The 14,765-nt window shown below is 32.9% G+C and overlaps 1 protein-coding gene across 1 annotated transcript; it reads right to left on the bottom strand.

The window, feature by feature from the left end:
- Positions 1-1,061: 1,061 nt before the first annotated feature.
- LOC139499492 (uncharacterized) lies at positions 1,062-13,293 on the bottom strand. Its single transcript, XM_071288190.1, has 6 exons — positions 13,134-13,293; positions 5,460-5,536; positions 4,698-4,948; positions 3,981-4,158; positions 3,347-3,523; positions 1,062-2,320 (listed from the first exon to the last, which is right to left on the bottom strand). Exons 2-6 carry the CDS (start codon positions 5,524-5,526, stop codon positions 2,073-2,075), a joined length of 921 nt encoding a protein of 306 aa, XP_071144291.1. The 5' UTR covers positions 5,527-5,536; positions 13,134-13,293; the 3' UTR covers positions 1,062-2,072.
- Between the last annotated feature and the right edge of the window lie 1,472 nt (positions 13,294-14,765).

Here is a 14,765-nt window from a genome sequence, read left to right on the forward strand (position 1 = left end):
CATACTAGCATAGATCTTTGATGAGGGAGATACATTTTTATATCAGTACAGTAATTGGATTTTAAAAGATTTAGTACATTGTATCATCTTTTTTATTTTAAACATTATTACCAACCAGAATTCAATCAATTTGCGTTTCAAAAAATCTTCATACATATTTTTGAAAATGCCTGACACAAATATTCTATTGACTTTTTTAAGAGTTATGTCCCTTGACCTGGGTCTACTCCCATATAAAGTCTCGAAAAACCCTAGTAATCATTTGATCAACCTAAACATACAAAGTAAACATCACATATAGATAATTAACATCTATCATGTCTATTGTGCTGCTTTGAAATATAAGGATAAAAATGGTTACAAATTGTTAACCCCATCTTACAACATACATACTGGCAGGATTATTGCACAACAACAAATTTCAAAGATAAAAAAATTAGCAAAAATTATTCATTGTTTTGTTATTGATTTGTATAACTATAAAAGTTGTGCCCCTTGGTTTGTTTTTTTACAGACACGGAGTGTTTTAAGGTGGTACCCAACACGTTCACTAAAATTAATTTGGCTCGTTTAATTTTCATAAAATTTTGTCAAAGTATTTACTTTGACCCTTTAACAAAAATATTCAAATATAAAAAATTTTGAACCAACCGTTTTGTCAGAAAAAATACACTGGTTATATAGCAGTTTGACAAACATCAATTTTGATCATTGAGAAGCTTACTATTCCTTTTACAACACAAAATAATTAAAACGTTTAGCTGACTTTACAGAGTTATCTCCCTGTAGTGTTAGGTACCACCTTAAACAATGGTGATACATACAATCTTGGTACTTGACTGATTTGTAATTATTAAAAACACACTTAACATAGTAACTTCAATGCCCTTGTCATGAAAAAAGGAATATCATACCAAATCTTCTTATTTTTATGTCAAAATATTAATGTACCAGCTGTTTGACTATGATGATGGAAGTTTTTAACGACCTTGACTGGCTTTAAGGCCCTCACACGGTCATTTTGTTTTTGACTATGTGAAATTTGTTTTAAAAAATTTAAATTTCTTTTTTTATTGCAAAATAATTTTGAAAGTACAAATAATTTTTGTTTGCACAACCATTTATAATTTTCATAAGGTGATCTTGCATCTTCTTTAATACATGACAGGCAACAATTTCCATCATGATTCTATAATTTGAATCATTTGTTCCTGCATCTTCTACTATAGCAGGCAACAATTACAATCATAACACTAATGTTACAAACAGAAATGTTCCGATGAAATGTAAATACCTGATTAGAATTTCAAGTTGCATCAACATTAAAAAAAAACTAGAATATCATTCTAAGTAATGAAATTTAGTAGGATTCTTCAGTTATAACAATCTTAACTTCAGAACTCACAACATTGATATAAAAACAATTATAATTTCATTGACAACAAAATTATCAAAATTATTCTTTTGTTTGTCCTTAATAAAGATTTTCCCTCCCCATAAAGTAATATGATTTGTTTTTCATTTTATGAAAGGATACCATTAAAATGGAGTTATTCGTCGATAGGTGCCAACTACTGACATTGGGGTTATATTATATTCTTAGCATCTGACCCTAAAAATGAACCAACTGACTTTAAAAAAAAAGTATTCTGGTTAATCAAAATTACCATAACACTCCCGAATAAAATACTGTACATTAAGAGTATTTAATCAAATATATTTGATACATTACAATGCACATTTAATAATTATTCAATTCAATTCCTAAAGCATTTAAATGTAAAAATACATCTACGGTATGCTATATATGAATGAAAGCAAACTGCATATATATTGTTCATTCAAGTTAATTGTAAAAATACAATTTGTCATTCTATTTCGCCATGTCAATATAAAATTGAATGGATAGATGGGTACATTCATTATTTTACAAAGTTTGTACATCAAATTCCGTTTCTACAACTTCAATCAGTCTGATGTGAAATAGTTGTCTCAATAATATTGAAACAACTTATTTAAGAAAAACAGGACAAACATTCAAAATTTCCCAACTCTAGAGTTCGGGCAAGTGATCAGACTATTTCCCGACCTCTATTTTGTGGGCTAGTGTTTTCATAATTGGGCGGAATACAAGTTTCGTGATAGCTAGGAGGTCTTTCTTTGCTACAATCTTCCTCAACAGGTGGCGCTGTAGGCTGTGGCTGATTCCAGACACGGTGACTTGGATCTTCATCTGTCAGCATTTTGTCTGTAACTTGAACAGGCTCTGATGGCACATGACCATCACATGTTTCCTGGACAGCATGATAAACAGCACTTCCTGTTGAAAGCAAAAATAGACATAATTAAGACAAAGTTGATGGCACATGTTTTAAAGGACATCATGATAAACAGCTTCATAGCTTGCTATTCAGTTTGAGCCAAGTTTCCATGTTGAAGGTCATACTTTGACCTTTAATTGCTAACTTTGTATACATTTGGATGGAGAGTTGTATCAATGGCACTCATTCCACATCTTCTTATTTATACTTGTGAGATAATCTCTAATTCTACATGGTGGTAATATTCGTCTAACTGGAAACCTTACCTAGTGAGATACTCCTGGGTAGGCTGTTGACACTTTGGTGAGAAAGAATAGCCTGCTTTTTGATGTACCAGACCTTGTCTGACTGGTACCCTTACCTTGTGAGATACTCCTAGGTAGGCTGTTGGCACTTTGGTGAGGGAGAATAGCCTGCCTTTTGATGTACCAGACCTTGTCTGACTGGTGCCCTTACTTTGTGAGATACTCCTAGGTAGGCTGTTGGCACTTTGGTGAGAGAGAATAGCCTGCCTTTTGATGTACCAGACCTTGTCTGACTGGTGCCCTTACTTTGTGAGATACTGCTAGGTAGACTGTTGGCACTTTGGTGAGAGAGAATAGCCTGCCTTTTGATGTACCAGACCTTGTCTGACTGGTTACCTTACCTTGTGAGATACTCCTTGGTAAGCTGTTGGCACTTTGGTGAGAGAGAATAGCCTGTCTTTTGATGTACCAGACCTTGTCTGACTGGTACCATTACCTTGTGAGATACTCCTTGGTAAGCTGTTGGCACTTTGGTGAGAAAGAATAGCCTGTCTTTTGATGTACCAGACCTTGTCTGACTGGTACCCTACCTTGTGAGATACTCCTGGGTAAGCTGTTGGCACTTTGGTGAGAGAGAATAGCCTGTCTTTTGATGAACCAGACCTTGTCTGACTGGTTACCTTACCTTGTGAGATACTCCTTGGTAAGCTGTTGTCACTTTGGTGAGAGAGAATAGCCTGCCTTTTGATGTACCAGACCTTGTCTGACTGGTACCCTTACCTTGTGAGATACTCCTGGGTAAGCTGTTGGCACTTTGGTGAGAGAGAATAGCCTGCCTTTTGATGTACCAGACCAGGAACATGATGAACATGGCCATACAGATAATCACACAACTCAAGATAGCTCCTATCAGAATCAATGTGTTCTGGTCTGGACCGCTGGATTCTTTTTCTGAAACTAAGAAAACAGAACTTAAGATATTATTAATATCAATGTGACACAGTGTTCTGGATCATACTACTGTTTTCTTTTTCTGAAACACACACAACATTATAAAGGGACATAACTCAAGAATTTTAAGCTACCTTTTTTCAATCTTGATGTGTGGGTGCGGGAAATTTTTCGCTACATTGAAGACCTGTTGGTGACCTTCTGCTGTTGTTTTTTTCTATGGTCGGGTTGTTGTCTCTTTGGCACATTCCCCATTTCCATTCTCAATTTTATTTGTGGTAATTAGCCTTGTGTATAAGTTTTATAACATTTGGTTGAAGTAAAACTAAAGTTGTATAACGGAAACCAATTTCAAACAAAGAATGGACATGTGTAAAACTTATATGCAGGGACATAAAAAAAGGTTTATACAAAATTTTATTAGATCATTCAAATTAATTCCAGAAACACCACAACTACATACCTTTGTATGGGACTGCAGCAGTTTGTGTAGTGGAGCACCTTGACACAGCTATAATTTCAAAGTCATATTTTCCCACCATTGTTGCCCATGTGCCAACTGTGTTCTCTAGTCTTATATTGGCCTGGTTACCAGTAGAACACCAATCTTTCCTAGTTAGCTGGTTGTTACACTGTCCTAACTGTAAGAAAATAAATCAACATCTACAAGCATGAAGAAAAAAGTGTGGAAAACTGATTTGTCTGGCAGACTAATGGATGAACAGATCGACAGAGGGAGTGCAAACCTAAATTTTAAGTCACCCTTTCACTTTGTCGATAGGGGACTAAAAAAAGTGTTTTTATATGAAATATACACACAATATATTTCTTTTCCCTAACATGTCTAAGGGCTGTTACAAAATTTATTGGATGGAAGCTGGGGATGGAGGGACTTATGTTAATTTAATAAGGCTGGTTGTATTTTCCTTCAAATTTTGAGAGAATTAAAAGTAAAATTAAATTTGTATTCTATGAGCGGTTGGAATCTTGAAAATATGCCTCATATGCCCAACATGCTTTAAAATCTGGAAAAGCCCAACAGGTAAAATAGATCATTAGAAAAGTTATTTATTAAAAAATTCTGAATCTGCATCAGATTAATAAATGTGTGTACATGTACATAATGGATCAATGAGATCAACTTGTTATTTCTGTATAATTAAGAGATAAATATACTTACAACAGCAGGACTGGCTGTTCCAAACTTCCATACTCCAGTATCATAGATAGAAAGCCTTAGATCACATGTCTGGATCTGGTAGCTAGCTATGGAGATACAGAGATTGGAACACTGAAATTTGTCATCGTTGGCGATCAGACTGATTCCACAAGCTTTCTCAAAAAACTTATCCCCATTGACTGTGATGTATAGCTGATCGTTCAGCCCTAAGGAGTATTGTTGATCTTCATTGCATGGTTCATTGATTACAACTGAAAGAACAAATACATGTAAAGTATTCTCTACTGATGTGATGAGTCTTTTTTGATGGATTTACATACTATGTAGTTTGTTCTTGTCTTGTGCTGTAACACCACTTTCCAAGGTTACGGGAGGGTGAGCAGGCATAATTAGGATTTATTTTGTTTGTAGTTATATATACAATATGCTGTTGGTTCTGTAGTTTGAATAGCTTATCACTTTGTCATTTTTAGATTAATGTATAGCTTACTTTACAATTTGTGTTTTGCTCATTGTTGAAGGACTAACTCAGTGACCTATAGTTAGGTTATATCTACTTATACATCAATTGTTCCCTGGTTAATAGTTGTTCATTTGCCATCATACCAAATCTCCTTATTTTTATATATTGATTATATATAATTATTCCACTGTTGGCAAGATCTACACATTATATACATGTAGAAACAATTTATTTTTACGAGTCAAGTTGTATAGGTATATAATATATATATTACATGTACTTTAAATTAAATTCATTACCTGACTTCTGAAAAGCTAGACAAGAAATTATCTGTGCCACAACCAAAATCAGTACTTCTGTCTCCATGGTAACAACACTGAAAACAACAAAATAATGATTACAAAATAATATCTAAACTTTCTCATAAAAAAAGGTTGAACATACTAAGGGGTCACTCAACAATAACAAGTGCATATAGGACTTCATGGCAAAATAACTAAAGACAACAATAAGATCATATGGTGTTCTATCTAGAACTTAAAAAGGGCATGGTAAATTTTTACTGAAAGGGCACTTTGCGCCTGGATGTAACAAAATACAATGAAGGGCAAACATATAAACTAGTAAGTTCAACATATTCAGTTTTTCTTATTAAACATGTTAGAAAAGATATATGAATTTTACAAAGATAAGCTGGTACATAATATAATGATATAAGTATATTAGGTTTAGTTCCAGAGTTAAACAACTTTAATGAATGTATTGAAACAATGATCTATATGGAAAAAAGTAAAATCACAAAAATACTGAACTCAGAGGAAAAAAATTTGTAAAGTCCATAATCACATGGCAAAATCAAATAACAAAACGCATCAAAAACGAATGGACAAGAACTGTCATATTCCTGACTTTGTACAGGCATTTTCAAATGTAGAAAATGGTGGGTTGAACCTGGTTTTATAGCTAGCTAAACCTCTCACTTGTATGGCAGTCCCATCAAATTACATTATATTGTCACCGATGTGTGAACAAAACAAACAGACACAATAGTTAAAAATGTCAAAAATAGAGGTACAGCAGTCAACATTGTGTTATCATCTTAATCACTATAAAAACAACAAATGTAACGAAGAAGCACAAAAAGGAATACATCCAATTAACGTCCTCATTTTGATTATATTATAGGATTTTATTTGTCTTTGTAAAATGCACCCATCAAGGAAGGAGGGTTTTGAGTACTGGTGTAAAATTGCGCGTTTGAAATTCGCACAGGTAGACATGAAATAATTTTGTCGTTCAAAGTATGACAGGATGCATAAATACAGTCACGCAAAGTAGATATAACAAAAACTGACTAAACAGTATAAAGTAATAATAAATAAAATAATAGTGTGGTTCAAAGTATGACGGGATACATAAGTACAGAGTCACGTAAAATGTATATCACAAAAAAGTGGGTTAACAGTAAAAGTACTATTAATAAATAAAATAATTTTGTCATTCAAAGTATGACAAGATACATAGGTACAGAGTCACATCATAAAATAATTTTGTTGTTCAAAGTATGATGGGATACATTAAAGCACAGAGTCACGTCAAAAAGGATATCTCAAAAAACAGACTTAACAGTAAAAGTAATATTATAAAGACAAATAAAAGAATAATATAACACGTTATTAAGATGATAAACAAAGTCAGTACGCAAAATCTATACTTCAAGACCATCGTGTATTATTTGTGAAGTTGATACGAAATATTTATCAACAAGTTCTGGGTACCTTCCGATGAACTTTTTGAGAAAAAGGACGAGACGTTCTTTGACATACCCCTGGTTCATCAACTTTCTGCTCAGACACTGGTGACGTTTTACAAAGTCTGAGTAGGAGCTGCAAGCTCTTGAATACCGAATAAGTTGGGAAATGTATATTCCATATGCAGGTGAAGTTGGTATATTGCTACTAAGGTGGGAGAAATTGATAATTTCAAAATCAAAATCTTCTCGTTTGTCATAGATTCTGGTACTAAGATGACTGTGTATGTCAAATTAGAAGTATAAGTCTAAAAATGAGGCGAAGAAGCCGTGTCTGTTGTCTCTTTAATTTCTAGTTCTGGTGGATATATTAATGGAACCCAATCAGAAAAGTAAGAATTGTTAATGGAAAGAACATCATCAATATATCTGAAAGTGAAATTAAATAACCTGGCTTCTTTCATCTTCTTGTTTTTGACAAGTGTCTGAAGGAACTCCGATTCATATGAAAATAAGAAGAGGTCAGCAAGGAGAGGCGCGCAGTTCGTTCCCATAGGAATGCCGACAATTTGTTGAAAAAGTCTACCTCCAAATTCAACAAATATGTTGTCGATAAGAAACTCCAGCATACTGACCACTTGTTCTTTTGTGTAGCATGTTTTACCTTTTTGTTTGTCGCTATTAACGAAATATGCCTTATGAAATCCCAAAGTAATAAATTTGTAGCGTATGCTACCATTTTTATGTTGAAAGGCATTGTGGATTATTTCTTTTAGGCGATTTTTCAATTTCACATAGGGAATGGTGGTATACAGGGTTGAAAAATCAAAAGTTTTGATAGAATTAATTTCAGAAAAAGACCGAGATTTAAAATTGTCTAGAAGTTCTTTAGAATTTTTAAGAATCCACATATGGTTAATACTACTACGCGAGTAAACAGTTCCACAGTATTTCTGAAGACCCTCTTTCACTGCAGATAGAATTTTAGTCAATCTAATGGACAATTCTTTAGTGGAACATGAAGATGAGCAAGCAATATACCGTTGTTTGTACAGAATTTTATGAAGCTTTGGTATCCAATACAAACAAGGTAAGTCCTCCGATTTGATGTTCAATGTAATGTTTATTGAAGCCATGAAGGACTTATGATTTGCTAAAATCTCATCCTTGTCAAATGATATGTCTTTGTATGTGGGATTACCTGAGTGCTCCTTAATACCCAATTCATTTACAAGACATTTGTAGTGTTACGATTTACATACAAAGACAATATTACAATGTATTTGAAGCTTTGTCCGCAGGAACAACAACATACTTATCATGAAGAGATGATAGACATTTCATGGCCTCTTTGTCTCTGAAAACGGACTTTTGAATGCGACGGTTTATCAGAGACCTGATAGTTTTAACCCATTCTGACAACGTGTCCAGTTCAACATCTCGCTAATAGCCCATGCTCTGGCGTAGTCCTCAATGGAATCCATAATTATTTTGAAGTTATGGTTCCAATTGATGTGTTGGGGTTCTCTAAACTTAGGACCATGAGAAATCACCTTTCGGAGATTTTCATGTTGAATTATGTTTAGATCTCCAGTTATAACATGACCAGAGGGGCTGTAATTATAAGGCGAGTGGGAACAGTCACATGTCGGAGGGTTTTTTAAGTATTGTTCTAAGTCAAGGTCCAGCAATGCATGTTTATAGTTAAATATTTTAGGTGCAATGGTTTTGGTGTAACTGTAGGATACAATAGGAACAGATTGATTTTGAAAAAAAATAGGAATTTTAGATGTTACCTCCTTGTGATGTAGAACGTTGCCGATATTGATTGCATCAATTCCTCTATTGGCAAAATCAACAGGAAGGAATTTCCTCTTTTCCTCATGTAAAGGTTCCGATCTTACTGGTTTGAAAAGACGGAAAAGAGCTACATCACAAATAATACTGACTAGTCTGTATATTGCAGAAAATGTATTGGTGCCTCCTTTGTCAAGTGCATAATCTCTCAAACGTTTTAGAAAATTAACTGGCAGTGAAAAGAGAATAGTTCTTATTTAATATAACCCTAGTGGATGACTGTGATCCCTATATATACTTAGCACATATATTTCAATGGTGGACAAAGAAAATACAATGTATACAAAAATAAACCATGTTTGGCACACAATTTGAAAAGGAATATGACGTTTTTTCAAGCAATAAATGGATAACAAAATTTACTTCAGGCAATTTTCATAACGTTCTAATGAAGAAACGCAATTGATTTGCAGAATCTAAGAATGATTTGATGAATGCTCTTGAGTCTCGCAGAAGTGATAAAAATCATTGTGTCTTCATGAAATAACTTGAAATCAACTTAAGTCAATGCTTGTCGCCTTTAGATAAGCAAAAAAACCCAATACTGCAACCCCATCTTGATCCAGATAAAGCTAAAGGGCATATGGCTTTCAATTTTTCGAGAGAAAAAGGGCATGGCCTCAAGAAAAAAGGGGTAAATTGCATTAGATAAAACACTCTACAAAACACCACACAGAAAACCAGACTGAGTGTACATTTCAGTATACAGTTTTGTACTGATGCTTTAAAAAGTTATTGATTACACTTCTGGCCTATGTTAGCTATATATATATATATAGTCTTGTATGTTTTTTTTTTAATTTTAGTTCATTTATCATGTCTATATGTTTTGGAGGTTAGAGAGATGTCCATTTTCACTGAACTAGTACACAATATATTTAGGGGCCAGCTGAGGAGCTCCGGTGTTGCCAGATTTTCTCGCTGCAATGAAGACCAATTGGTGGCCTTCACTTTTGTCTGCTCTTTGGGCGGGCTGCTGCCTTTTTGACATATTCCCCATTTCCATTTTCAATTGTATTTAAAGAGACAACAAGCAAACCAATGGACAAAAAACTGTTCTTATTTGGTCCATATGCCCAGGTTCATGTCCATGTTGTACATGTATACTGGTCATTGGGTGACAGGGCCCAGAGTAATAAACAGACTGTTGAATGGCTATTTATGGCTTCAATATATTTCTATTGTCTATTCTAATGTCTTTACTAAACTATAAACTAAACCCACCAAGTAACATGTACCTGAAAACATGGAAAATAATATAAACAAAATAATAGAAAACACAGTATATGTACGTAGTTAACACAGACTCTATGGATGAAAAGTGATATTTTCCTATCGAAGGTCAGTGATATTGTTTGCTTTTTTCAAAACTACCTCTACCCTTTTTTATTGGGAAAATATGCGTCATTTTCATCAAATTGGGAAATTTAAAATAAAGCATGAATATGACTGAAACTTCAATTTACAAACCCATTTTCAAGAGTCAAACCCTGCTTTAAAATAAGACCCCAGTTTGTCAGTAATGATACATAAATAGACCCTCAAATGTGCAGATATATTAATTTTATGCAAGAAAATGAGTGTTTTTCAGTTTTTTATTCATGCACAATTACTACTGAGACTGCACTGTTTGGGAAAAAAATTGTCTTTTTGGGAATAATCTAAAGCCATTTTTTTTCAAATTTGGATTCTTCTCCAGGGGAAAAAGCCTTTATTCTCCACAAATTTAAGACAAACAATATCACTGAAGGTACGTTGTTTTTCTCTGGGAACTCCAGCTTCCTCCACCTATAAAAACAGGCCACCACGAAATAGTCTAAATGCGAAGCTTAAAAGTGGTGTTAAAATGCCACAAATCAATCAATCGATGAAAAGTGATATGGTGATCATATATATATATTATAACGTGTTATCATTGAGTATTTATTTTGGTCTCTTGTGGACAGTTGTCTCGTTGGCAATCATACCACATCTTCTTTTTTATATTATCAAATTGAGATAGTTAATAATACTATATCTTTGTCTTTTGAAGTACTAGTTTAAAATGAAATTGTTGAATTAACACTTAGCACCAGTTACGCGAGGGTACCCAAACTGCACCTATTTTGACAGTTTTTTAACCTACAGTCTTCAATGCTTCAGACAAAAGTTTCCATTATGTCTTTATTTTGTAGATGTATCATTCTTTACTATATGGTTTCACCAAATTAATTTTGAATCCATATAGAATCATAGAAAAATTGGTCTGAACTGACCTCCAAACCATCAATGATTCTGTAATGAGGAGTACCCAAATTGCATCCATGCTTAAATTTGCATCGTCAAAAGTCGAATAACAGAGCTTTTGTTTAATTTCTTGAAATATTTTTAACAAATGGATATTAGTCCATGCTTACTCTTCATTTTTTATAGAAATAGATACTTGTAACACATTTTAATAATTAACTACATTGTTCATTTGTTGTTATTGGACTTAATATGGTGAAAACTGCCTATGTAACATGTGCAATACATTGTATAAGGTGTAAGGTCAACTCGGCAAATAAAGATTTTTTTTCTGTATTGGCCAAGTTCTGATCCGGCCAATACAGGATTTTCGGAACATCTCTAGCTTTTAAATGGAAAGTCACAATAAACACAAACTGAAAGTAAACAGTTGTTAGGAAGACGCAGTTTTCATTTACCCACCATAAACATGCTGAAACATTTAGTATGGCATATATTTTAGGCTGAAGACCGTCACATTCATTTATTAAGCATTTTGAAAGCAGACGACGGAATTCTTTCAGGTTTGGGGAATGTGTAGATTTGTAGATTATCATAAAGTTAATTTCTTGACAACCTCATAATTTCAATTTTCACGATGGTACAAATCGATTTACTGTTTACTTTTGCTTCTCATGCTTTGTAAACCTTCACTTATTTTTCAACCGAACCAGGCATATATGCATTCTGTAATTGTGGTAATCGTCGTTCTTTGGTCATTTGGCTTATGGATAGCTGTATCATTTTCAACTCCCATGTTATTTTTTTCTAATATATTCAATTTGTTCATGTTGTTTCTGCATAACACATGCAATGACAGTACCTTTCCAATTACTATTTATGTGTTGCGTCTAAATTTAAGCTGTCACTGTTGGTGGAGATTTAATTCCCCAAGGGTATCACAAGCCCAGTAGTCAGCACTTTTTGTGCTGACATGAATTGTCATTGATATGGTTATATTTATAAATTTACTGTTTACAAATTTTTGAATTTTTTGAAATACTAAGGCTTTTCTAACTCAGGCACTGTATTTGGCAAAACTTTTAGGAATTTTGGTCCTCAATGCTCTTCAACGTCGTACTTTATTTGGCCTTTTTAACTTTTTTGGAATCCAGGGTCACTGATGAGTCTTTGGTAGACGAAAAGTGCGTCTGGCGTATATATACTAAATTTAGTCCTGGTATCTGTGGTCAGTTTATTTGTAACACTTTATCATGTTTATAGTAAATGGAAATGGTAGAAAAATTCTTCAGATGAGAAAATGCCGAAGACACCTGGAAATGGCACTTGGTCAGATGATTAGATATATATAATTGCATTTCATAAAAAAGAAACAGAGATTTGGATAGTTCCACTTCAAAGATAAAATGTTTATCTCGTGAAATGAAATAAAAAAAAAAATATTGTAACACTGTAGTTAATTAATAAAGATACTATTACATGTACATGTATTACGGACCAATAACAAGGCTAATACAGAAATACTCACGTAATAATATCATAGTATAATTTGCTAATTTTAAAAAGATGATGTTTTGATGACGTCGTGCGACGTTTCCATACATTTTCCTTTTCAGTAAACACCATCATCTATTGGTAAATACTGTGAATGTTTTGTGTATATTTAAATAGTTTTACCTTTTTTGAAAGACATGCATACATGTAGTATCAAATAATAAAATTACAAATTGTTTAAATAGTCTCTAGGAAATCTTGTAAGACCACTGCTATTTTTGCTAAATAGGTACAATTTGAGTACCATTACGTTATATGTCAAATGGTGGATTACAGGTGTATTGAGATACAAACAAATAATCTACTATCATTAACAGATTAATGTTTACTCCCTACATGCAAAATGACATGTGTAGCAGTTAAAACATAATTTATTTGATTATTCAGACATTTTAATTACCTGCATAACACCTATTATTATAACCAACATTCATTAAAACTGCTCATTTTGATGGTAAACAAAACTAGGTCAGCATAGTGATAAACGTATCTGGTTTCCCCACAAATTAACAAATGGGACAAGGATTTTTCTTTGTCAAATGTGTTCCCGCTGCAGATAAAAAAGGTTAAATTTGTGCATTCTTACCCAATAGTAACACAATTACACCATTTGCTGATATATACTTTGATATTTGTAGGATAATTAACATGTAAATAACTAATTATTTCAAGCTCATCATCATTATCTCCTCATCAACATCTTAATCAATAATTCACGATTATTTCCCCTGGGAAAGTTGTTTAAATGCTGCACCAAATAACGGAGAAGCAACGTTAATGTTTACGGAAACTTAAAGGAAATTTAGTGAAATGAAACTTAAATGTTTTAAGGACTTTTAATAGTTATCAAAGGTACCAGGAGTCAATTTCACAAAGAAACTAACGATTAGATTTCTCGATTTCAAGATTTTATTGTAAAGCAACGCTCAGACACATATATGTGTAACATGAGGTACATATATACAATGATAAACATGATTTATAACACAAAGGTAACATTCAAAAAAAAAAAAAAAAAATAAACAATAAAAAAAAAATAAAAAAAAATAAGACAAAATATAAAAAAATAAGACAAAAAAGAAATAATTCATACAAATTAATATACATATCACAATAAGTTATTCAGCTTTCTGATAAAAGATGCCACCTGTCTATATAAATTAACATTGCAGTAAGATAACATTACAGATAATTTCTGCTTACTTGGATGCTTCGTATAATAACTAGGGATATGTTGTTCTCTAAAACAAACCAGTTGAGGAGACTTGCATATAAAAAGATAGTGAAATTCGTCTCCTACACTCTCTTTACATATGTGACATTTTCGGTCCTCCGCCGGAATATTGTACCAACGCCCAGTTTCAATGGGAATTTTTATATTAGACGTTCTTAATTTTGTCATCCAGATTCTTGCATTTTCCGGTATTTTTATAAGATAATTTTCAAAACCAAAACAGTTTTTATAACTAGAATAAAATACACCTCGGGAAGATAATTGGACATCTTGATGCCATTTTTGTATATATTGGTCTTGTAAAACCTGTTTTATCAGATGCTTGTAGTCAGCACTATCTTGATTGACAAACACATATCCTAGTCCGGTATCATTAAATATTGATTCTATAAAGTTCAGCCATTTGAATGATTGACCGCTATTTTGCATTAAACTTAATAATAATCTATACATATTACTACTTAATTTGTCACCATGCATTATTCTTCTCCAAAATGATGTCATTCTTATTTTAACTTTTATTTCTAATGGAAATCTGCCTAATTCTCCATATACCATATAGTTAGGCCTTGAAGATCTTACTCTTAGAATACGTTTACAAAAAATTAAGTGAATTTGTTCTAAAATTTTCAGGTTTTCGTATCCCCAAATCTCACAGCCATATAAAAGAATAGGCTCTACCATGGCATCAAACATTTTAAGCTGTAAATCTAGTGGGATGGCTTGAATTCTAATACTTTTGTACAAGTTGTATAATACTTTTTGTGCTTGATTAACCAATTTTTTCTTCGCCTCCGTAAAAGTACCATTACATTTAAATATAAGGCCAAGATATGAGTAGGTATCGACTAATTCTATATTTTTGCCTTGTAATTTAAATTCGAATTTCCGTCGCACTTTGCCTTTACTAAATACCATGCATTTTGTTTTTGTAACATTAACTTCCAGTTTCCATAATTCACAGTAGTTCTGGAAAATATTTAG

This window comes from Mytilus edulis, chromosome 12, assembly GCF_963676685.1.
Source record: "Mytilus edulis chromosome 12, xbMytEdul2.2, whole genome shotgun sequence".
NCBI lineage: Eukaryota > Metazoa > Mollusca > Bivalvia > Mytilida > Mytilidae > Mytilus > Mytilus edulis.